This window comes from Colletotrichum tamarilloi, assembly GCF_030869305.1.
Source record: "Colletotrichum tamarilloi strain Tom-12 chromosome Unknown Scaffold_61.1, whole genome shotgun sequence".
In the NCBI taxonomy this organism is placed as follows: domain Eukaryota; kingdom Fungi; phylum Ascomycota; class Sordariomycetes; order Glomerellales; family Glomerellaceae; genus Colletotrichum; species Colletotrichum tamarilloi.
The window spans coordinates 106226-130250 of record NW_026849443.1 but is presented as its reverse complement, the minus strand read 5'-3'; the positions used below and the strand labels follow the sequence as shown (position 1 = coordinate 130250).

At 50.5% G+C, this 24025-nt stretch overlaps 7 protein-coding genes across 7 annotated transcripts; 2 read left to right on the top strand and 5 right to left on the bottom strand.

Moving 5' to 3' along the window:
- Window positions 1-1510: 1510 nt before the first annotated feature.
- Window positions 1511-3027, bottom strand: CTAM01_11395 (homogentisate 1,2-dioxygenase; the record flags this gene model as incomplete). The annotated part of the gene is made up of 2 exons (XM_060527406.1): window positions 1511-2843; window positions 2960-3027. 2 exons carry the CDS (start codon window positions 3025-3027, stop codon window positions 1511-1513), a joined length of 1401 nt encoding a protein of 466 aa, XP_060377976.1.
- Window positions 3028-4379: 1352 nt separating this feature from the next.
- CTAM01_11394 (uncharacterized protein) lies at window positions 4380-5158 on the bottom strand (the record flags this gene model as incomplete). Its single annotated transcript, XM_060527405.1, has 4 exons — window positions 4380-4547; window positions 4614-4797; window positions 4903-4954; window positions 5032-5158. The coding sequence occupies 4 exons, from the start codon at window positions 5156-5158 to the stop codon at window positions 4380-4382; spliced, it is 531 nt and encodes a 176-aa protein (XP_060377975.1).
- A 3911-nt stretch (window positions 5159-9069) lies between these two features.
- CTAM01_11393 (glutamine-dependent NAD(+) synthetase) lies at window positions 9070-11594 on the top strand (the record flags this gene model as incomplete). The annotated part of the gene is made up of 7 exons (XM_060527404.1): window positions 9070-9244; window positions 9320-9483; window positions 9540-9923; window positions 9976-10698; window positions 10759-10919; window positions 10977-11177; window positions 11234-11594. 7 exons carry the CDS (start codon window positions 9070-9072, stop codon window positions 11592-11594), a joined length of 2169 nt encoding a protein of 722 aa, XP_060377974.1.
- Window positions 11595-12203: 609 nt separating this feature from the next.
- On the bottom strand, window positions 12204-14980 carry CTAM01_11392 (kelch domain-containing protein; the record flags this gene model as incomplete). Its single annotated transcript, XM_060527403.1, has 3 exons — window positions 12204-12972; window positions 13684-14775; window positions 14826-14980. 3 exons carry the CDS (start codon window positions 14978-14980, stop codon window positions 12204-12206), a joined length of 2016 nt encoding a protein of 671 aa, XP_060377973.1.
- Window positions 14981-15753: 773 nt separating this feature from the next.
- CTAM01_11391 (uncharacterized protein) lies at window positions 15754-17323 on the bottom strand (the record flags this gene model as incomplete). The annotated part of the gene is made up of 6 exons (XM_060527402.1): window positions 15754-16341; window positions 16417-16503; window positions 16578-16773; window positions 16825-16880; window positions 16951-16989; window positions 17048-17323. The coding sequence occupies 6 exons, from the start codon at window positions 17321-17323 to the stop codon at window positions 15754-15756; spliced, it is 1242 nt and encodes a 413-aa protein (XP_060377972.1).
- Window positions 17324-17955: 632 nt separating this feature from the next.
- CTAM01_11390 (glucose N-acetyltransferase) lies at window positions 17956-19228 on the bottom strand (the record flags this gene model as incomplete). Its single annotated transcript, XM_060527401.1, has 3 exons — window positions 17956-17979; window positions 18038-18630; window positions 18700-19228. 3 exons carry the CDS (start codon window positions 19226-19228, stop codon window positions 17956-17958), a joined length of 1146 nt encoding a protein of 381 aa, XP_060377971.1.
- A 2068-nt stretch (window positions 19229-21296) lies between these two features.
- On the top strand, window positions 21297-22046 carry CTAM01_11389 (uncharacterized protein; the record flags this gene model as incomplete). The annotated part of the gene is made up of 1 exon (XM_060527400.1): window positions 21297-22046. One exon carries the CDS (start codon window positions 21297-21299, stop codon window positions 22044-22046), a length of 750 nt encoding a protein of 249 aa, XP_060377970.1.
- Between the last annotated feature and the right edge of the window lie 1979 nt (window positions 22047-24025).

Below are 24025 nucleotides of genomic sequence, written 5' to 3'. Positions count from 1 at the left end.
GGGGGGGGGGGGGGGGTTGTCAGCTTACCTCGTGGCAAAGATCACTTCGCATTTTGGAGGTCGAGAAGAGCTTAGATGATGGGCAGCGGGAAAGATTACGTGGTTCTGATCAGAGGAAAACAAAGCGCTTGCAATTGTGCAGAGCATAATCATGCGTTTAAGTTGATTTTCACCTTAGCCCTGCTATTCCGCCACTATCTCTCTGAGATGCAAATCATGGCCCCCTATGAATAGCTAGCGATCAAATCTACGGCATGTAGCATTGAACAGCTTGATGTCAGTCTACACTGGGGCGCTTCCAACCGTAGCCGCCGGATTGCTCCTGCTCTGTAGAGCGGGAACGCGAGCCTACACGCCGGGATGCAAGGTACGAGGACCAGTTGGGAGATATTTTGGAAGGCAAAGTCTCTTCGAAAGTCTTTCATAGGCTAGATTAAGTTCTGAGAAGGTACTTCTCAAGTTCCTCAACTCACGAGGCACTTTGAACTAGGAAGATAAGCCCATAGTCTCAACTGTAGCCTGTTTACATGCCTGCGAACCTGCCAGACGCGCTTACATCCAATCCTCAAGCCTTTCTAGCACATTAGAAACGCATTGAGGAACCCTATATACCACAAGGAACCCCAGACCTCCTCGCCCGAATGCGGCAGAGAGCTACCGGGAGAGTTGCGACAACTGTGCCAAATCCAAAGTACACTGCGGAAAGGAGCAACTATGGTGTCAACGATGCATCTGACGGGGCCAAGCCGGCAGCTATAGTCCATCACAACGGATAAAAAAGCGGACTTACTATGCGGCAGATTCCGAACTTGGAGGACGCAATGCAACTCTGTCACTCACTAATAATGAAACCACTGCTCTCCATACGCCAGGTCACGGCGGCCTGGGTTCGTGTACTGATATTGTGGGGTTGTTGACCAGAACGCAGCGCCGAGTTGTTGACACCCGAAAACGCAAGCTCGTCGTAGATTTCGGGGAAAGAAGAATCCCGAGGACCCTCGTCCAGATTACAGTGATGATTACCCTCGCGAGATGAGATGGCTCTGGGAGAATAGAACCAGTCTTGCGCCGAATGGGTGGGAGGCTTTACCTGGGGGCGAAGAGAATACCATTGCCTATCGTATCTCGGGGGCGAATCATTTCACGATGTTGAAGAGAGGCCGGAATGCAGGTCTGATCGCTGAGTTTCATGCCAGAGCTTTTGTCGAGTTGAGTGAGTAAAATGTATACTTAACGGTTTCCGCTTTTTGTCATCCTGCTTAGGAATTCGTTGCGTCACAGAAATCTACGAAACCTAACTTTCTCAACCCGTCATCCGTCTATGAGCCTACAGAGGACTTGATGTTTTAATAGCATGGACCGAAACAAGATGGAAATATGATCAAACACTTTGCTTTTGTAGCTATTTGTACTGGGGATAGAGGCAGCTGTGCCCCTGATCATGTACTTCATCAAATATCAACTTGAACACCACCCCGGTCTTGTCTTTTTATCTCTTCGCCTCCTTTTCCTACTTCAACAAGTGGCCACCAGCAACAACATCCTCAGGCTTCTTCCAATGCACCGGCACCCCGCCCCAACTCTCCTCAGCATACTGCTGCTGCACCTTCTTGCACGTCCTCAAACCCCACTCCGTAACACCCACCATGGCACAGCTCTCGAACATGAAGGCGCAGCTGCCCTCGCCCACTTTAGCAGGCTTCAAGTCAGCGTTCCTCGCACCCTCTCCACTCTCGGCGTCCGGGCCGTGGCCAGACATGGTATTATGCAGACTTGCGCCTCCTGGGACGAACCCACCCTTGCCGCCGCGCTTGGCGTCGTAGCCGCCCGTGATGAGACCCATGAACTCGGACATTGTGTTGCGGTGGTAGTAGGGGGGACGGAAGGTATCTTCGGCGACGAGCCAGCGCGGGGGGAAGATTACGAAATCGGCAATAGCGGTGCCGGGGACGCCGCTCGGGGCCGAGAGAACGGTGAAGATAGAGGGGTCCGGGTGGTCGTAGGAGATTGTGCCGATGGTGTTGAAACGGCCCAGGTCGTATTTGTACGGGTAGTAGTTGCCGTGCCAGGCGACCACGTCAAAGGGCGTGTGAGGCTGCGTGGCGGAAAAGTAGTCGTTGTTGAACTTGACCGTGATGGTGTAGTTATTATCCCCCTCGTGCGCCGTCGCGCCAAAGTCCTCGTCGAAGCAGGCGACGGGCACCTGGAAGTCGCGCGCGTTGGCGAGGCCGTTTGTGCCGATGGGCCCCAGCTCGGGGAGGGTGAAGTGGCCCTGGTAGAGCTCGAGGGCGTAGCCGCGGGCCGGGCCGGAGGGGAGGTGGACCTGGTATTTCACGCCGCGGGGGATGACGGCGATCTCGAGGGGCCGGACGAGGAGCCAGCCGTGTTCTGTGCGGATGTCGAGAGTACCCTCTTGCGGGACGATGAGGAGGTCGCCGTCGGCCGAGTAGAATGCCGCCTTGGAGTCCATGCTGCGGCCCGCGGCGTAGACGTACATGCCGATGCCTTGCTTCAGAGTCGGGTCGCCCGCGCCGGCGACGAGGCGCATGCCGGCGACAAAGTCCCATTCCTTGGACTCGTCATGGTCAAAGGGGTCCCAACGGAGCTGATTGGGGATGTATTGGAGCGCGGAGGGCAGGGCACGGGTCTCTGGAGACGGAGCTGTTGTTGGGGCGTACGGGTGGTGGGCGCAGGAGGGGAGGATGCGGTAGAGCCAGGCTTGTTTGCTGTCGTGGCGTGGTGCCGTGAAGGAGGTTCCGGAGAGCTTTTCGGCGTAGAGGCCGTGGGGGGCCTTTTGTGGGGCGTTTTGGCCGATGGGAAGGGAGTCGGGGACGGCTTCGGATCTGGGGAGGAGGAGAAGGTGGAGATGTCAGCATATTTCTGGGGAAAGATTGTGGGAGAGACAGGGATGGACGGCAAACCAAGACGGGGAATTGGGAAAGTGAGGTTGTAAACGTACTCTAGATGTGAGTCGAAGCCGACCTGGTAGCGGTACTTCTCCTTGAAATCAAACGTTGTGACGGGCATTGCTACGGGTTTTCGTTTGAGTGTTTGAGAGGGCAAGGCTATGAAGATGGATGAAGTCGCAAGATTTGGTGATGTTGATGGTCTTGCGCAAAAGGCTGATTGATGAAGGAGATAAGAAATTATGATACACCAATGTTTCCTTCGAGGATACACGACGTTCAAATATCACTGCCGTCCTCCCCGCCTCCTCCCCCGCGGACCTTTTCTGGATGACGTTTGGGTGAAATGCCATCCAATTCCTCGCAAAGCCGGGCGGGCAGCTTGTCTGCGCCGGTATCACATTCCGCGTTTGTGTGAGAGGGAAAGGTGCGGCAAGACGCGGCGTCTGCCGATGTTAGCCGGGGTCCGTGCTCTGCTCCCTATGAACCTTGGACCTCTCAATTCCGATTTCCGACAAGCTTACTCAGGATACCTTGGGTACCGTCAGATGTGCTTTTGAAGGAAGATACCCCCGGCCGTTGGTTCCGCTTAATCGTGCGATTCTCAAGAGCTTGCATCGGAGGCCAATTGGTTTGAGCATTGCCGAGGATGGTTCGCATCCTCGCTGGAGAGGATATTACATCAAGTGAGAGTTGGCCATCATCTTCCATGTTCAAAAGCATCCCATATAGAGACGTTGACGTAGTAACAACTTTAGTTGTGAAGCATAGCACTGCCATGTTAGTGCGCTATGAGATTACCCCGCCATCCGTACCCCGTGAACAAGTGAGGGGTCTCTCCCTGATTGTTTGATGGGTTCTTCAGCATTATTGTCCTCATCTTTTGTCTGAAGAGTTCTTGATAATGATTCAAGCTGTAAGTCAACATTAGTCTACCACGGTACAAATCATTATCCAGTCAGGATCTTACGGGCTTGCGGGCTTTCACATGGAATCCACGGTAAGCCGCTACGGAGCTGCGGCGTGCAGGACCCTTGCTCCCCGGAGAGTGGGTCACGATAGCTGCAGGCCAGCCGCAATGGACTGTCATTCATATCCACTTACTCGAACTACACACTTCTCTCGACTGAGCGTCGTTTTCATTCCAAACTCGGGTCTTGACAATATTCATACTCACTCATTATTCTCAAATTCAACTGGATGGACAAGTGGAAGGCTAACGAGTCAATTGAACTGGGTACCCAAGCTATCACCGCCAGACACCCCGCTCGATCGAGCGTGAACTTCATAACCCACCTAACTATACATCTCGAAGCATCAAGCTCCAGAGCAGAGACCCTTACCCATCGACAATCATCCGACGATATCTATCGCAATATCCCATTGCGCCAAGTCGCCTATTGAGCCAAAGCGAAGCAAGCAGTTTTACCAGGAAGTATTGGACATGATCCGAAGAAGCAGAGCCAGGGAAGTTTACTCCTCGCCCTCGTTCTTCTTGTTCTTCTTCTTCTTGCCACCGCCGCCGCCGCCGATCTTCTCAATTGCGGGGTTCTTCTGGAGGTGAACAACCAGGCGCGTCCAGGACTCCTCCTTGTCCCATTCAAAGCCTGCCAGGTACGGGTTGTCGAGCTCATCGTCAGACTGAGCACACTTGTTAGCAAAGGCCATACCACGGGGCAATACGGGCCTCTACGATTGTGTACTTACTCTCTTCTTGTATGCCTTGTGGATGGCGTCCAGGGCATCCTTTATTGTTACTCCCTTGAGGTTGCGTGCTGTTACTTCCATGCCGAGAGGGAAGTGCAGGTCAATCTTCTTGACTGGGGGCTTTGACAGGTGCAGCTTGAGGATTTCCTTGTCCTCAACTTGCGATGATGAAGTGTTGATCTTCCTGTTGAGGGTCAGCCTGTGCTATCCAATGTGTAGCTACAGTAACCACCAGAGTCCACGGTAGGCAACGTAGCTAACCATGTGTGCTGAATGAATGTCAACTTACCATCCTGTCCGTTGTGTTTCCGGTGCGAGCTCAAGCTCAATCTTTTGTTCCTCTGTTGTGTTGTTAGTCGTGTCCCGAAGTAGCCGAGTTCAAAGTCAAGTCAAGTGCGGGGTTGAGACAGTGACGTACCAAGGTCCTTGATGTTGTACACGCCAGGTGCAGCGGCCGAAGATTGGCGGCGAGTCTTGGACTCCTTGGGTGGTGATTGAGAGAGACCCTCGACAGCTGAGTCGACCTTGGTGAGCGGTTCCGTCATGATGGCAGTCGTTTTGTGTGAAGTGTTTGATCAAAGGTGATCGTGTTGTGTGTTGGAATCTGAATGGCATGTTAGCTAAGGGAGCTTTCCATGATGCCAATTCAAGCTGGAGCTCAAGCTCCAGCTCCAGCTCAAAAGCCTCTCCAAGCCTCAAGCTCCGAAGTCCAGGAACAGGAGCTCTTGTGCTTCTCTCAATGGATGACGATTAGGAAGGAAAGGGGTAAAGGGTAGCTACCTTTGTTGAACAGGTGATGTGTGGTTGTGAGATGGACGGTTGGAGGAGAAGTGGGATGAGGAGGGGATTAAGAAGGGCAGAGAGGGAGGGGGCAGGAGCGGAGGTAGATGGATGTCGATCCGGTCGGGCGCCTGACCTGGCGTGCGGGCCTGAGGTAAGGAGAGGAGAAGGGAGACGAGGGAAAGTGAGGGGTCCGTCAAAAGTGAAGTATCGAGAAGAGGTATCTGATGTTACGATGTGCAGAGTGAGGCGCGGGAGGATACTTGGAGATGTACACTGGCTTGGGGGTGTACTCGTACGTATCAGACGAAAAAGTGGTGCTTGGGGTCCTGGGAGTGGTCGGTTTTGTCGGACCAGAGCTGGAGCTGAACAAGCCGTAGGTACTTCACTACCTCGCTAGGTACTTACTTACCTGACTGAGGAAAGAAGCAGCAAGCTCCCTGCATCGGCCTTGGAGTGGTAGCCATTCCATTGTCGATGCATTACGGTTTCGTCAGACCGGGCGGGGTAACTGCCCATCAATGGCGTCGCCAGACGATCGCGTGACATAGAAGCTCATGAGATGCGCGCAGGCCTGCGACTTGCTGCGAGGGAAGACGGCGAGGAACGGGCGGCAGGTGACGGGTGGTCCGGGCTGGGAGCAGGCGCAGCGCAGGGACCAGGGGGCAGACCTGAGCTAACAGGGAAAGAGAGAACCACAACCCACAGGAGCTCCTTCTTTTTCCTCTCTCTGTGGCCCTGGATACCTTCCTCCGTGAGCTCATGTGAGGTTAACCCGGAAGGTACCACTTTCACGCCGAGGAAAGTACATGCAATCTTCTCTTGCTTTGCCTTGACTCTTCATCGAAACCCTCCGCTTGCTTCTTCTCTCTCATTGCCTTCACTCTTACTTCTAGGAAATGGTACCTAATTACCTGACTGTGTGAGCAAGATGGTCCGACTGCTTTGGTTGGCTGATTGTCCGAAACGGGCATGGCGCGGCCCAGGTCGAACAATCACTCGAGGGGACTTCCTGACAGATCGGCTTTAGTGCGGTCTCCGAAGTGCAAAGTCTGGGGTAAAAAGTCTGGGGAAAGGGCCAAAATAGAGAGCTTGAAGCTGCAGTCTGACGGTTCAGCGACGGTCGGGCCCACTTCTCCCGTCTCATCCTAAGCAAGCTACCTACCTACCTACATGCAGCGATGAAGATGGGTGCCATCAGGAGCAGAGTGGGAGTGTGTGTGTGCGTGTGTAGGTATGTGTGGGAGGAGGGCATCTCGAGATCATCTTGATGCTTCTTTTTCGCAAGAGAGATTCTACGCAAGATCTCCAGCCTTGAAAGCAGGCACACATTCAGGGCCAGGAACAGGCGGAACAGGGACACAAGCGCAGCTCGGCGTTTGTACGGAGCACAGCAGCAGTAAGACCACCGTCTCCGACCCGTCGCTGCAAAAATGAGCCAAGCGAACCGGTTTCCCGTGGTGGGTCTCGCCGTTCAGTGTACGCAGTATGGATACGGTGGTACCACAAAACAGCCCATCCCTCACCTGATTCATCACCCCCCAACCTGCCGACACCAAGACAGCACGGCAGCAACTAGAAGAGCATTCGAGAGTTAATTGGGAAAATGGTTCGCTAGTGACACCCAAGACAGCCATTGCCGATGGGCGATGACAGACGGCATCTGAGACGAGAGAGGTGATTTGCTGGTCTCGTGAATACGCTTCGATGGGGCTTCTGCTAGCAACGAATCGACGGCCTGCCCTCAATCGCCAGAGTTTGACCATTTCCTCACTGTGACACAGTGACACAGCTCACACCACCCTCTCCGTGCTTCGTCTTGGCCCCTTTGCTCCCCCTTCTCGAGGATCCCACCTTCAATATAAGCCATGCGGATCCCGACAGATCCTCTTTTCCCACTGGCTTCTGGCATCATTTCTTCTCATTCACGGATTGCACGATGTCTGCGTTGATTCAGTGTTCTGTCCTGCTTCGAGCTTTTGTCCATCGTTGTTCTGTTTCCTTTCTCCAGAGCATCCCACCATGACCTGCTCCACGTATTTCTCTTTCTATACCTGCTTTTCTCAATAGCCAACTCTGGCAAAGTCACAGACACATTGCGCGTATATCAACCCCAACTGCAGCTAGGCGAAGCAACAGTACAGTAGCAGCATGTCGTCACGTTCCCCACATTCTCGCGCCAGCTTAGCGTCTCACTTCGTCTCGTCTCGCATGCTTCACACGTCCATCCTCACGCCCGCATCGTTTCTGTCTCTCTTTCAGTTTCTCGCTCGCTCTCTCCATCTCACGTTTCCACGCCCTGCCGGCATTCCTCGTTCCCCGCTTTCGCTTCCGCCCGTCGTGAAGACCCCACAATCCCAAGCGCGTTCAGCAAGACCATGTCCATCTCCGTACGCCCCCGTCACCTGTTCGATCAGAAACGCCGTCCTACGCCACTGTCCAGATATCGCTCGGAACAGCAATTTGAATTCCATCGCCAATGTGAAAAGACCCAAACGTACTGCACTGCACTATTTGACTACTTCGCGACCTCGCCTTCGGACGATCCGGTGAGTATGGAAGATTCCCCTCCGCTGATGATTCAGTTGGACCATCCGCCGTCCCGAAGACGTCGACAACCCCGAGCATGATGCGAGCATGAACCAGATCCACTAGCGGCACGGCAAACCCACAACGCCAATTACGGATGTCCCGGCCATCTCTCCTCCACCTAGGTACTTTACCTCACGGATAGTCGCCAGCCCGTTCCAGTCCACTCCGATCCGCATTAGTGATCACCGGCCACCTCACTCGTCGCCCTCCCGGCGTTCCCCATTTGAAGAAGATACGGACAACGTTTGAGATGTGTAGGTGTGAAAAGGATGAATGAGAGTGTAGGTGAAGAAAATTGGCTCCTTGCAATAACTCTATTAACGGACATGCGGCAGGTGGAAGCAGGATGAGCATGGTGGTTGCAGCCTTTGTATCTAAGCTCTAGGCAGCATGCGCCGACCCTTCGGAATTCGACTATGAGACACCTTCCCCAATCCAGACAACTACATCGAAACCTCGACATCGCCAAGCGACGAGTCGCCCTTTATATATAAACGACAGGCGACATGACAACACTGTATCGCGTGGATATAAATGGTTGGAGACGATGCACGAACTCTGAGGGACGTATTGCTCAAAGCTTGAGTTTGGAACCGCGGAGAAAAAGTGCATAGGGCTTGATGAGCGGAGGGACACATGAGCAGATGGATGGGAAAGATGGAGCTTGGAGTGCTTGGGTCCCGCCGTTCAGAGCCGGGGAGCCAGCGTCTGTGCTTGAACCGATAACAAGTCTTATCTTATCACAACCGAACCATTGAACCCCGCCATCTCCCGTATCGTATCTTAGTCATCAGTGACTCCGACCTGGTGCCCCTCGTACCCCTCTATTGCCAAGTGAGCATTACATCCGTGCCGTGCAGTGTCCCAACTCCTGCCACGGAACCCCGCCCGGCGTTTGCTTTGCTTGACGTGAACTTTGTCCCCGAACAACACTCGCTGCAACCAATCACTTTCTCCCTTGGCTGCCACCACCGTCCGCAACCACCCATTCGCACTTTTCCTGCGCTCCGTCTCTGGGTCCCACCTACGGACCAGGTCCGCCATCTCATATCGGACCGCATTCGGCCACCCACCAGTCGTTGCCATGTCATTTGTTACCGTGGCGGCAGCGACCCTGCCCAGTGTCCCCTTGGACTTCAAGGGCAACCGTGACAGGATCTTGGAGTCCATTCGCATCGCCAAGGCTCAGGGTGCTACGCTCAGAACTGGCCCAGAGTTGGAGATTCCTGGTTATGGCTGTCTTGACCATCACCTTGAAGGTACTTACAATCAAACCTTGGCGAGCGTTGCGAGAAGTTACCTATAGGGATGAGCATGGGCTAATAGCCCGCCAGGTGATACCTTCCTCCACAGCTGGGAAGTCCTCGCTGAGATCATCAGCGATCCCATATGTAAGGATATGCTGATTGATCTTGGTATGGGATGCCGCCATCGCAACGTCCGTTATAATTGCCGCGTTCTCTGCACGTACAAGCACATCTATCTCATCAGGCCAAAGGTAAGCTTTCCCTCTCAACCCTCCTTTTTGGGAACCCCTGGACTCACACCAACAAGCAAAGCCTGGCCAACGATGGTCTTTACCGCGAAGCACGGCACTTCACGGCATGGACGAAGCTCCGGGAGGTCGAGACCTACTATCTAGAGGCCGTGGCCGCCGCGGTCACCGGGCAAAAGACGGTTCCCATTGGTGACTTGATCCTCAGTACGCTCGACACTGCCGTGAGTTGTGAAACTTGCGAGGAAATGTTCTCGCCCCTCAACCCGTCGACGTTTCTCGGCCTCAATGGCGCCGAAATCATCCTGAACAGCAGTGCCAGTCATGCCGAGCTGCGAAAGCTAAAGACACGACTCGATCTGATCTCGAACTCGACGCGGAAACTTGGTGGTATCTATGTATATGCCAACGCGACTGGCGTCGATGGTGAGGCGCGCATGCTGGTATCTATTCACCGACTGGCCGACATGTTCCAGTAGCTGACTCGGAGTCCAGTTTGACGGATCAAGCATGGTGCTCGCCAATGGCAAGGTCTTTGCACAATCCTCCCAATTCTCTCTGAAGCCGGTTGAAGTCATCACCGCCACAATTTCTGTGGAAGAAGTCAGAAGCTACCGCTCCAGTATCTCTCGAAACGTGCAGGCTGCTGCCCAACCCGACTTCCCCAGAGTCGACTGTGATTTGCGTCTGACGAGGCCCGCCGATGAAGTGTACCTTTTAGATCACCTGCAGATTGCAAAGGAAATCGAGCTTAAGATCCTCGACCCCATGGAAGAAATTGCACTGGCGCAAGCGGTCTTCCTCTGGCAGTACCTCTGCCGCACAAACTCCCCTGGCTACTTCCTCGCCTTGAGTGGAGGTCTGGACTCCTCGACGGTCGCGCTCTTCGTCTACAGCATGGCTAAACTCGTGCTTCAGTCCATTGAGGCCGGGGAGATGTCGACGTTGGATGATTTGAGACGCATCACTGGCGACGAGACGTTCATGCCCGAAACACCACAGGAAGTTGTATCGCGCCTGCTGCACTCGTGCTACATGGGAACTGTCAATTCTGGAGATGATACTCGGACAAGAGCCCGCCGCCTCGCAGAGGTACTCGGAGCTTACCACTCCGACATCTCAATCGATGAGGCGGTCCAAGCTCATGAGGCGATCATTGAGAAGACACTCAACTTCAAACCTCGTTATGGTGTCGAAGGTGGTAGTCCCGCCGAAAATGTGAGTAGCCTCCCGGCAAGATGGGTGTGAAGATGTCCGAGGTTCTGACAGTGGATCTAGCTTGCGCGCCAAAACATTCAGGCGAGAAACCGCCTCGTTGTTCAGTACGAGCTGGCACAGCTATCAACAACTGCAAGGCAACTCCCAAGAGCCGGCGCAGCGCTTCTTGTCTTGGGAAGTGGCAATGTCGACGAGAACCTGCGTGGCTACTACACCAAATAGTAAGCCTCAAACCCCACGCGCATGTGCATACGGCACATTAAGCTTACCAATGCCAGCGACGCATCGTCCGCAGATATCGCGCCACTAGGAAGTATCTCCAAAACGGACGCCAAGAACTTCCAAGTTTGGGCCAGGGATCAGTGGGACTTGCCCATAATGTCCGAATTCCTCGAGGCTACGCCGTCAGCCGAGCTTCTTCCTCTCTCTGCCGGAGTCCAAGATGACGAGGCAGACACCGAGATGGGTCTGACCTACAGGTGAGGACACCAGACGTCTCCAGTCATGGATTCAAAAACACTGACCATTTTCCCAGCGAACTCTCCGAATTCGGTATCTTGAGAAAAGTACACAAGCTCGGCCCGTGGTCAACGTACCTCCGGCTCCTCGGAGACTGGAAGGAGAGGCCCGGTTACGGTCCCCGCGAGATTGGCGAGCGCGTCAAGAGGTTCTTCCGCTTCTACTCGATGAACCGCCACAAGGCCGTCATCCTTACGCCCTCGCCGCATCTCTCGGCGTACAACCCCGACGACAACCGCCACGACCTCCGTCCGTTCTTGTACGTCGTCAACTGGCCGTGGCAGTTTTCCAAGATTGATGCGCATGTCGAGGAGCTTGAGAAGAAGATTGCGGATAGGGCGAGGCCGGCGGACGTCCAGTACGACGCGCTCGACTAGGAGACGAGACGCGAGTTGCTGGATGAGGCTCATAGACGGATGGCGGGCTGAGAAAGTGAGGTTTGGTAGATTACTGTGGAACAACGAACTCCCAAGCAGGTTAACCAGAAGAAGAAAACATCGATTCTACAAGTTACTCACTCAATCACGTTAGAGTTCGTGACACAGGCGGGTGCCTTATCACTTTCCTTAGGGGTCCCTAGCTGTGAAGGGGAGGCTAGATGTCTCGCCTGGAACTGATGAGAGGCAAGGATGGATTTAGCCCTGGTATTTTGTGTCATCTGCATCATCGACTCTAGTCTAGGGATTGCGCTTCAATGGGCCATATGTTCTACGAAACCCCAAGTCAAGCAACCACTTGACCGCCCGATTACATTTAGCCAGGCCTTGATACATTGATGACTGAGACTCGTTGCATTAAGTATGTCTACATGTGATAACTACGATTTGCAATACCACCCGTACCGCCGATTCATCGTCATCATCTTCAAGCCCAACACGAGTATTCGCGCTGTGGAAGAGGCCTTCCTACCTCATCTCAACATCGTCGTAGTCATGCATCACTTCCGTGATCTAGCTCTTCAAGTCCTCGCAGGAGTCAGCGTGCATCTAGCCCTTCTTGGTCTTTCCACCAGATGCAGTTACCGGCTCACCGATACCAGCAGCATTGCCCTTCACGTCATCCCCTGACGCCAAAACCTCTGTCTTCCGCGGGAGAATAGTAACCAGCATAGGCCACCATGGCTCAGAGCCCTCATCCGTACTCCATGTAAAGACAGACACCCCAAGTTGAGCATCATAGCAATACACCAATTGTAACTCCTCATTGATAGCTTCACCCATATCCGCATGGCCAATGAGATCGGCCATTCGAAATTTCGCAAGCGGACCGATTTCGCGCGCCCCAACCGCGAGATGCGCCGTCCATCCGCCACACGATTTGCCAGACAAAATGTACCGACGGGTATGGACCCAGTCATTGATTCGAAGAATACCGGGACACTTTTTGAACGTGATACAACCGGATTGGGGTTGAACGTTGTCTTCCGAGATGATGAGGCCTTTTTGCAGGACTTGCTTGAGATCCTTGGTTTTGATATACAGTATAGCCTCCCATTCTACTTTCGAAAGATCCGTCTGTCCTGAATCTGATAGATAGGTGAACACGATATCGGAATGAACATCTTTGGTGGCGTTTTCTGTCGTGATCTTGCGCGGCTGGCGGTTGCGCGGCTGGCGGCTGAAGATGGCACCCATAGTGATGGAGAAGGGCGAGTCTTTTGTAGTGGGTTCGTCGTACTGCAATGCTTGTATTGTGTTGATTTGAGACAGATGCATGGAGTTGATGTAGATGGAAGATGCATGGTCAAGCGTCGCCCTGAAGATAACTCAGTAGAAGACAGAAACGAGAGAGGTCGGAAGCCAGGCCTGACCTTCCTATGAAGAAGGGAAAGTTCGCACGGCAGAATTCGTCCTTCCTACTTGCTAGATATTGTTTAATTGGGCAGTAGCCCCCCCGGGTAGATACCACTTTGTGTACACAATGCAATGTTCATGGTGACCTGACGGCAAGTGCGCCCCTACCTCTTCTATCTTAGCCTGTTATGCTTGCAGAGCGGTCTTTCTTGGATAGAGCAGCGATTCCAACAGAGATCTCAAAGACTAGAGGAAGCCCATCACTGGCGATAAAAGAGAGAAGGAGGGGAACTTTGGCATACGTAGGGACAACTGGCGACACGAAGGGCTACTAAACCAGCAGACTGGCCCCTTAAGGGCACAACTCCCATGAAGTAGCAGAATAGGCCCCTGCCCAGAATACCCCCTTTGCCGGCAAGGATTGTTGTAGTCTTGAGAGAAACTTGCAAAGCCACGCAAAAATGAGACTTTGGTTGACTTGACAAGGCCGGCTGACCATAGTCCTTACAGGCGTGTCCCTCGCTATCAAAGGGGTCGCGTATATAGGAGCTTGCTTAACATGAAGGTGTTTTGTTTCTTTTGGTCGTCCCTGACTACCTTAAGGCGTTAATACACTTTTGGGGAATCTTGTTTCCTATGTCCTCCACACATTTATTAATCAGGCACTGCTCACTGGACCTGAAGCAGCCATCCATCGCCCTCCTTGCCCAGCGCACTGACGCCGCCCCAGAAGACGAGACTCTTTCCATCCGCTGCGTCTGCGCCAAAGTATCCACGTGGTCCGGGATGCGCCTTTCCCTCCGTCTTGACTTCCTCTGTCGGAATGAGCTCCACCTCTGCCCAGCTGAACTCGCCAGAATCAACACGAGGCAGCTTGTCACGGATCGCATCCTTCACAGCGGCCGCACTGAAGCCGTGAGTGGGGAGCTGAAGGGCCCAAATATCAGTGTAGAAGTCCTTTTCGGCTGAAGTGCTGTTCGTGCCAAACATATAGACGAGGTAGTGTCTGCCAAGACCAGTGTCTACTGGCACGAGTGCGCCGCCTTCGCGTGGGCGGGGACCCGGAGTGAGTGGGTTGGTAGGGAAGTTGATGGTCTTCCATTGAAGAGCGTCGGGCTTCTCGCGGTCCTCGGCGTTTGACTTGAGGTCCATGTAGTGGATAGCACCGCTCATGTTAGAGTCAGCCCCGATGGTATAAAGAACATTATCCACGAAGGCGGCCGCGAGAGGAGGCTGAGGAGAAGGCGGCAACGCTGTCCAGGCGAGAGTGTCAAAGTTGTACATCCACGTCTCGGTAGATGCCTCCTGTCCTGGTGCAGTCCGTCCTCCGTGAAGAACCAGGAAGTCCTGGGTCTGCTCGACAAAGATGTGGTGGTCGAATCTCGGGGTGATGGTCTTGCCAATCTGGCTTGCTCCTTGGATCTTGGTCCACTTCAAACTCTCAGAGTCCCATAGCCAGAGACACGTCTCGTCGATGGGCTTTCCACTGGCATCAGCACCGCCATTGACGATCACGAACTGGCCGCGGGCTGCCGCCGCATGTCTTGAACGCGGGGAAGGGACGTAGGTCTTGCCGGTCTCTGCATCCTGCATTGCGAATGCCGGATAGCAAGCATAGGCTGCAACTGGCTCACCCTTGGTCATGGCCGGCAAGGAGAGGACATGGAAGTCAGTAGAAGCTAGCTCGCCCTCTGCTGTCTCGCCGCCGAAGATGCATGCCTTGTGGTTGACGACGGTGACTGAATGGTGGGAACGTGCAAGAGCGCTGTTCAAGTGTTAGAGTCAACCCCCTTGGAAGACAGGGATCTGACTTACGACGTGTCGAAAGCGGGGGACTGGGTGGTGGCGACCTGGGACAGTGACACCTTCAGAGGCTGGGTTGGGCGTGCCACAGCGACGGCCGCTCCAGCCTCGATGCCCGTGGAAACGACCTGCTCAGCTACGACAGCGCCTGCTGCGATTTCTGCCATGGTGATTGTGGTGGGTGCTTGGTGTCGAGCGACAGAGACGTTGATTTTGCGGTGATCGGTGGTAGGAATGGAAAAGCGATAGCTTGTTAGCTTGCTTCCTGTGGTTTACGGTCTCGCAGGAGATATTTTGAGGTGTGTAGTATGAGGGAGAAGGTATCATGAAGTGCCGCACTCAACAAAAATGACAGTTGAGGCTGGATTGGTTGTGCTGCAGCTACATCCGCTGCGAGGTGATTGTCAGGAACAACTGGGGAACGTTGAATGACGTAGCTACCTTACTTGGGGTCCCTGCCTTCTGTGTACGGTATGACGTCACGTGTTCGCGTCTGATCGTACCTTCCGTTTCTAAATTGGGCTCTCGAAATTGTCCGACATATAGAATCAACACGGAATTGATGCAGGAACGAACAGAATGTCTCAGACATGGAGAAAGGACGAACATGGAGGACTTTCCCGCTCCGGCCCGACGCATCCTATTCCTGCGAGTCAGTCGCCCAACGGGCAGGAGCCAGACAACCTTCATTCAAATGAGAAGGAGTTCGCAAACTGATGGACAAGTCCGATGGAATGAGTTTAATGGCGTACGAAACAATGCATACATGGATCCTGGCGGAAGCAGCTGTCAAGCGAGACGCATGACACCTCAGATTCCCGGCGCCGGCTCCCGAAGGCCACTTCGGCGAGGTGGAGCCTGGCGGCTTTGGTAACCGGACCCGTAATTCCGGGCCTTCCAACCCACCCCACGAAATCAATGCCGAAGCACCCAATTGTTCTCAGCAGACGGGAACCACCAAGTATGTCACCAGCAGGCAATCAGGAGTTGTAGCACTGTACTCCGCCCCAAGCACCGTTCCTGTGTGGAAATACTCGTCATATAACGGACAATACTGCAAGACCGTCGCATTGAAGTACCCCTGCGTGCATGCCAACTCCTTGAATCCACCAACATATCGCCCCGACGGAGGCTGCATCGTGCAATAGACATAGTCGAATCCGGCATCCTCGCCATTGTGACCTCTGCGCGCCTGGATCCATCCACGGGGCAGGATGTGCATCAGCTCGAAGTCATTATAGTCATCGCTGGCGAAGAAGTGATCGCCGTAGGATGTTTGCGTGACGATGCGGCCTTTGCTATCGAGGATGAAGACGCTGGCGGTGCCCTTGTCCGGGGTATACTGCGGCTCGAACAAGACGCCATTCTCTGTGAACAATTCGAACTGCGGGTTCGCGAGCACGTATTTGTCGTTGTACACTGGGACCGGTGTTGGGACCGGCGCAACGGTTGCTAGGAGGTAGAAAGACGGGTCGCTGGCCGAAGGGGTGCATTTGATATTTCGCGTATGGGTCGCAATTTCCGCTTGCTGAAATATCCCGAAGTCAATGTCACAGACGATCATAAGGCGACAACGCCGAAGATTCAGTGATTCGCGACTTACCGTGACAGTGCTAGTCGGAAGTGAGACTTCGGCTGTAATGATCGGATAGTATTCGATATTGGTGTACGCAATGAACGAAGTTGTTACCTAGTGATCAGACTCTCGTCAACGCTGATCTTGTCAACAGGCCTTAGGGAGGATTGCCGGCATAAGGAACCTACGACCCACGAGATCTCAGTCTCAATACTCTTGATGGTTTTGCGACTATCCTTGATGACTGGCCCTGGACATGTGTACAGACACGAGCATGCGCTCTTCTGAACTGCTAACGAGCACACCGAAGTGACTGCTCTGACTTCAAGGTGATTCATGGCCTCTCGCCGTTGCTTCGGCTTTGCCGTTGTGACTTCGAATCGCCTACAGCAGTCAGTCAAAAGCACACACCTCATTGTCATCTATATGGCCTACTCGACTGTCCATGTTGGCCTCACGGTCTCAGTTGCTATGTAACTATAGGTTGACTCCTGTGACAAGGAACTCGTGTAAGCTTCTTGAGGTTCTTGATTGAGCAATGGGGAAAATGACAGTGCATACTGTGTAGGAGAACGTGGATGTCGTAGTTGTTTCAGTGCCCTATCAATCACAAACATGCGTCAATTTGATATACAACCTTAGAGTCCATGATACCTACTATTTCTTCAAGAGTGTACGTAGACGTCCGTGTTTTGGTTGTCGTCGTTGAGACGGTGCCGACCAAAGTCGTGGTTGTCGGCAGAGGGCATTCCAAGACCGAAGAACAAAATTTTGACACGGATGCTGTGCGGCTGACGAGTGATGTGATTGAGGATACGCATGAGGCAACGGCAGGAACTGCGGTACAAGACGATGCTGACTGCGCGTACACGATTGGAACCGCCCTCAGTAGCAGTAGAAGTACTGCACCTGCGATGCTCGGAAGTCTCATCATTTGAAGAAAGAATCGACGTATGGTTGTGTTCTTTGGAGATTACTCAAGAATTTCACCTGTGGAAGAGCCGATTTATATGGAGTGCGACTTGGAAAACCCTCTTACTACCTATTGTCAATTTGAATTACCCTTTCATGTTCCTACATTCAGCCTACCGCCACAATCATAGGCTCAACGCCACACCAATTAGATTTGACAGTCGAGTGACATTAGTCCCCTGCATATCGATGTATGTGTGGTAGTATACATCATAGACCAGGTCAGCCGCAGCCTAGTGTCGGGGATAGATATTTTGAGGCTAGCAATCGATTTCAAGGGGGATTTAACTGTTTTTAGTGCGCCTTCGATAAGACAAATGCCTGCGGTCTTGACAATGGCTCTTTTAATGTCGCGACTTCTCACCCCCGAGGTCTATGGCAGTCTTCTTGCATGAAAGAGGTAGGATGGAAGCCTCGTTGCATCCAGGGACAGTCATGTTCATGCCAAATTGTGGCTTTCATTCGATCACCACGCTCCATGCGTGGAAAGAAACTTCAAAACCTAGCTCTTGGATTTACTGCATATTCTGTGTTGGGTATCCGTTGTTCTTCAACTCAAGGTTCGTTCAAGTTCCCAATGCTTGACAGGTTGGATTAGGTGTTGATACCGCAAACTTGCTTTAGGCATGTCAGCAAAATCACGTCGCAGTAGTTGAATGGAGTCGAGTATACTCACAGATCTACGAGCTCTGAAGTCCGTGTAGAAGCTGAGCCATAGCTCTCGTGCAGTACAATCCTCATTCCCATCTCTGACCACGCAGTCGGGTTGTCTCTCCTTGATCAAACTATCAGAAGATTTCAACCAGGGCTTATGCATGGGCCAATCAGAGAAGTGAAGATATTTGGCCTCATTATAGACAGTTACCGCATCCCAAACCTCATTGCTGTTTGCGAGATAGTAGTCTTGGTGATCGCCGCCAAAAGAGCGAGTCAATAGCGCATATGGCCGGTGAGGGAGAATCATGGCGCTGTCTTTGTACAGGTCGTTTATGATTTCCATGTCATACTCTTCTTTCCCCGCATGGTCCACCTTTTCCACTATCCGGGCAAACTCAGCAACGCTGGGCTGCACGAGCATGATGTGCGAAGCAACTATCTTCTTCTCAGGGTAGAGCCAGTAGGCCCGCGGTACGGCGACCGTAGCGGGCGGCGATAGGAATAGCTCATCGATATTCTGTAGCAGTGTGGAATCAGAGTCAATAGAAAGGACTCGATTATACTGGGTTTGGTTGAAGGCTAGGAGCTTGGTGAAAGACTCAGCCCATGTAGCTATTGTAGTTGACCCATTAGTACATTATAGACCCAACCAGTGGGGCGCTAGCAAGAGACTCAACTCACGATCTGAGCCTTTTCTGTGTTGAACAGTGATGGGAATTAGTTTCACACCATATGTATCCCTCGCATGAATGAGCAGAGAAGCATCTTTAGTGTTTCCAGTTGCTGCCAGGGGATCTAGCATTTCGGAAGGGTACAGCAAGATGCGATCAGCTTTGCTTTGCAGGTGCTGCAATCTCTCGAACACCATAACCGAATTGCATAGATATGGTGTGTTGGTGGCATACTGCACATAGGCGAACCGGGACCAGTCTACGTCTGTATGGCTCTTCGCGCCCTCGACTTGGCTCAACGCCACCTGGGATGACGACGAGGTCGGGCGTCGGAATCTCGAAACCTGAACAGAGTTGTCGAGAACAAAGACCACCAATAGCGCTCCAATGACTGTCCCCACCAGCCAGCGAAAGCGCTTCGAGGCTATAACCTCAGAAAGACTTGGCCATTCTGTACGGGAGGACGGATCACTTTCAACCGCATCGTAGTCTAAGCCCTTGTTGCGGTGCCATGATGGAAAGAGACCTTGGACAGCCATTGGGAAAGTAGATGTAGCGAGGAGGGAAGTGGGCGAGCAGAGCGGCCAGGCACAAAATGTTTTTTCATAGCTGTCAGATTATGCCACCTAACTCTATAAGACGGATCTTTGTGGATACGATCGATCTAACTTTGGCCTAGGACGCCCAGGAGATTGCTAGACAAGCTTACGGTGCCGTTGTGAACCCTGTCGTGTAATAACAAGAGTGGATTCGCACTTCCAACAGGCGCTTAGCTTCAAACGCAAACTACTTACCAAAAGGCTTCTTGCCGGTGGGCGCACTTTCCTGCAGCCAGATCTCTCGAAAAAGTGAGGATGTCTAGAATGGAAGGAAGAAAGAAATAGAGAAGATTAAGAATGAATGGATCTAGTAGTCCAGAATATCTAGAGAGAACTGTGAATTCTCAAATGTCATGGTTGTTGGGAATACATGCTTTGACCGAACGAAGCTGAAGCCCGGTTGATCCACAGTCTGGGCAGAATTCTCAGCTGCGAAGACGTAGAAGAAATCCCAACTGCCGACTCCTTGATTCAGTCCCTATTAGCAGCTCATGTCCTCTTGGATATAAATAGAAAATCTCCTGAAACTAAAACAAGCGTGGAAAATGCACTGTCACCCTGTGACCAAACTAAAGCGCACACTTTAGACCAAGCACTACCTCGATCCGATCCTCCTCCCATATTTCTACTACCTCTTCTATACAACCTACTTTTTCATAAATAAAATAAAACCATAGAAAGATATTCAAGCCTTTTATTTGATCTAGAGTATTTTTGATATATTTATTTATTATAAAAGTAGTGATAAAAGTACTGGTTAATATGGATGCTTATTAGGTGTGCGCTTTTTTCTGGTCACAGGGTGACTCTTTACCGCTTGATGCCAGATAGGTGGAGATGAATGTTCGAGCAACCTACGAACCGCCGCAATTCTGCCTATGAATGCCCAAGGCCGATCTTTCATTGCTGACCTCTGTCATTTTCCCCCCCTTTTTCTTCTACATCTCGCACTCTTGGCATCCTAGATTCTTTGTTTATGTCTTAGGTTCTGAGATCCCCTGCTGGTTTCTGTTTTGCGAAGCTGTTTCTTTGAATCGCTGAGCCATAGCTTCTAGCTTCAACAATGGCCATCAACCCACCGCTCGATCTCTCAGTAATCATCGTTTCTTCTCCAATGTCCAGATTCTTTCAGCGTGAGGCCGGCTTCCTTCTCAAGTGGCATGATCTCCTTCGACCTTCCGACTAGACGTTCAGTAGCAAGTCATCAAAACTATTGTCGGCGGGAAGTCGAACATGGCTCTTTGTCCGGAACAAACTCCTATTCTATAAGAATTGAATTTAAACCTTATAAGCTCAAAATTTCCCTCTGAACCAATCGCACAAAAGCTAGCACATATCTAAGTACATAACAGCATTGGACGTTCGGAATAGTACCAGCTCAAAGTCTTGGATAACGAAATGCAAACCGTACTGTCACCTCATAATCGAACCCCCCGTCAAATCACAGACTCTACCCCTTCCCTGGTTTCCTAGTGGAACTAGTATACATAATCTGGGGCAATGTTCTAGCGTATTCTGGGGAGTGTAGGTATTAGATTCATCGATGGCTTAACCAGGCTTCAGACCTGAGTAAGTCGTCGCCAAGTCTGGCTTAGATCATGGGGGTAAAGACCACCACCTCTAGCAGGAGTAGCAACCTCTTCTCCTCGGCCCATCTAAGCGGCTCAATTGTAGTAATACTGAGAATATATGACGTACTCAATTCGCCGATTTCTCGTCATTCCATTTAATCAGGACACTTCAACACTGCTGCTTATCGGACGGACTATTCACTTCACACACCTCTTCCAACAGGCAAATGTCGGTTCCGGATGATTCGACTCGGGCTAATTCCACGGGCTGATTAATTGCGACAGCCGTCCTTTCCTGAATAAATCCCGCATAGCTCATAAATGATTCCCCTTCTCAACCAACTATCATCAAAGAGCAAGTCTCCTCTTTTTTCTCACCAGCCACAATTTCTAAGATGATGCTGAAAGCGCCCATCGACACTCGGGTTTCGGCCCCAATGCAGCTTATTGTCGTTATCGCCAGCTATGTTATCTGGGTCTCCTTACTCATTTACGGACTTTTCCTCCGGAAGAAGGAGGGTACGTGGTTTTATGTCACTATTGCGCTTGCCGCGGGTCTCGGTGGTATATTTGAGCCGATCTACGACAATGCGCTGATGCTCTACTTCTACGGCCCCGGCCAGTGGACAGCTTTCACCTCGATGGGCGTACCGCAGCCCGTTTGGGTTTATAGCGGCTACGCGACTCTCTACGGCACCGTCTCTGTCTTTCTCAATCGCCAAATCACCAGCGGCATCACACGTCGATGTTTCTTTCGATACGCCGCCATAGAGCTCGCCAGCTCATGTCTCTTCGAGATAGTCGTTATCAACGGTGGTGTGTACGAGTATTGGGGTCCCCATGTGCTTCGCATCTTCAAATATCCCATCGTTATTGGCATTCTAGAGACCGTCCAGGTCATGTTTTACAGTGTCGCCGTCGCCAACCTGCGTGCTAGGAGCGATCGTACGGTGTACCATCTCATTGGCGCATTCCTCATATTTCCGATAACTTTCATGGCCGCAAATATCGGCGTTGGCGCGCCTCTCATCATCAGTCTCCATTCTTCTATTCAATCTGAGGCCTTGGTCACCTTGGGGACGATGGCGTCCATTCTGGGCTCCGTGGTCGCCATCATGGCTCTCCCAACCATGATCCCTGGAATTGAAGAGGAAGTGAGACTACCGATGGACTCTTCGAGTTCTTGACAGATCAGATCGTGTTGGAGTTGAAGGACAGCCACAACCGACGGAAGTTTTGATTAGTCATGGGCCGCTGCCGTTATGTTATTCAAATGCAGACAGATCACTCACCCACCGTAAGAGTGGTTTATACAATGCATGAAGATTGAACTAAAGAATAGTGTGTAAGGTATATTTGCGGCTTTGCAGCTGTTTCTGGTCTACCGTGGCGCCCCGAACGTTTACTAAACAAAAATAGTTCAGATGCTGACATCTCTTCTGAGCGTTGAGTTTGATGATGTTATTGACTAATGTGGCGGCCAATTGAAGAAGTCTGCAATGACAACGTTCACTTCTTTGCCTTCCCTTCAGACTTTATACAATGAGCGGGCTGATGATATGCCGAAGCTCAATAAATCTGCGGGGTGGCCGGAAAAAGATGTCTCGTACGGATTCACTACGAGTTGACTAGTTAGCATACACCGATTGTACGATGGGAAAGAAAGGCATACGTACGGACACTGTTTATCTGCAGTTGTTCCCAGTGCGGCAGAAGCCACAGCAACGCTGACCGGTGACTTTGCTAATGCAACATTGGCGGGCATTCAGCTCGCCGCTCGAAAACGGGTGCTCACCGAGCGGAGTGGCGGCGGCAATGGCGGCGAACGCAGCAACTAAGACGAATTTGAATTGCATGATGATGACGGTGCGGCAGTAATGGGCTAACGAATGATGATTTTGGTTAAGATTGGTGTATAGCGAGCAGAGTCTGTTGATAGTTGCAACGTACTCATTTATATATGCCCAATGCGACTAGGTTAGTGTTTTAGTGTCGGATTAGAAGTCTAATTCGACCGTAGCATACGGCCAACTGCGCAGGGGCTAATTAGGGGCCCTATTTATAATTATCGTAGCTAGCCTAACTTATAATTAGAACTTTTTTTTTATACTTATATAAAAATTTATATAGTTTAATTAATTTCTTTATTAACTTATAGTTTAAACTAACTACCCTATAATAAAGATATTAATACTAATTAATAATTAAATTTTATTATTATAAATTAATAAGGTATCTCGCTATATAGAAAAGACGACTTTTTAATACTATATAGAATAAGAAATTTATATTAATTAATTTTATAAAAATAGATAAAAAAAGAGGTAATTTTTAAATACTATATAAAATTAAATAATCGTAGCCCTTTATTATTTATAAGAAGTTAACGTTTATTATATTAAACTATATTAATTAATAGAACTACTTAAGTAACTAGTTTTTTTATTATTATTTTAAGTAGCTTTTTTATTAAATAACTTTCTTATAGCCGGCCCGTAATTAAAAATTAACTAGTTAAATTAGTAAAAAGAAATATTTATATAGTAACTACTTATTTAATTAATTAGTATAATAAACGAGCTTAATAATATAATATAAAAGAGTACTATGTAATTAAAAAAAAGGATTTTTAAATATAAATATTTTTATTTAGTAATAAAAGTAATTTTATAGGAGTTATAAAGCTAAGAAATTTTTAGTATATAAAAAGGTCTATTATTATAAGGATTTTATAAATATAACTATAAGCTCGTAATTTAAATAACCTCTTTATAAATCCCTTAATTACTCCCTAGGTATTATTTTAAAATATAATATAAAGGACGGTTTTATAAGGGAAGAGGGGATTTAGAGGTTTTAATAGTATTATACTAAGAGTATTATAGATTTTAAAAATTAACTCTAAAAAAAAGTAGCTACTTTAAAATAGTTTTATAACTTTTTATTAAAATTATAATTAGCTTAAAAAAAAGCTAAAAAAACGAGGATTTAAAAAACAAAAAGAATTTTTTAAAAAGTTACTAAGGAACTTTTTTTTTATATTAGCTCTTAGCGCGAAATTATTAATTTTAAGAAATTAATTAAGTAATAAAAAGAATTATTAATAAGTAATAATTACTTAATAATAATTAAGTTATAAAAAAAGACTACTTAAGAGATATAAAAT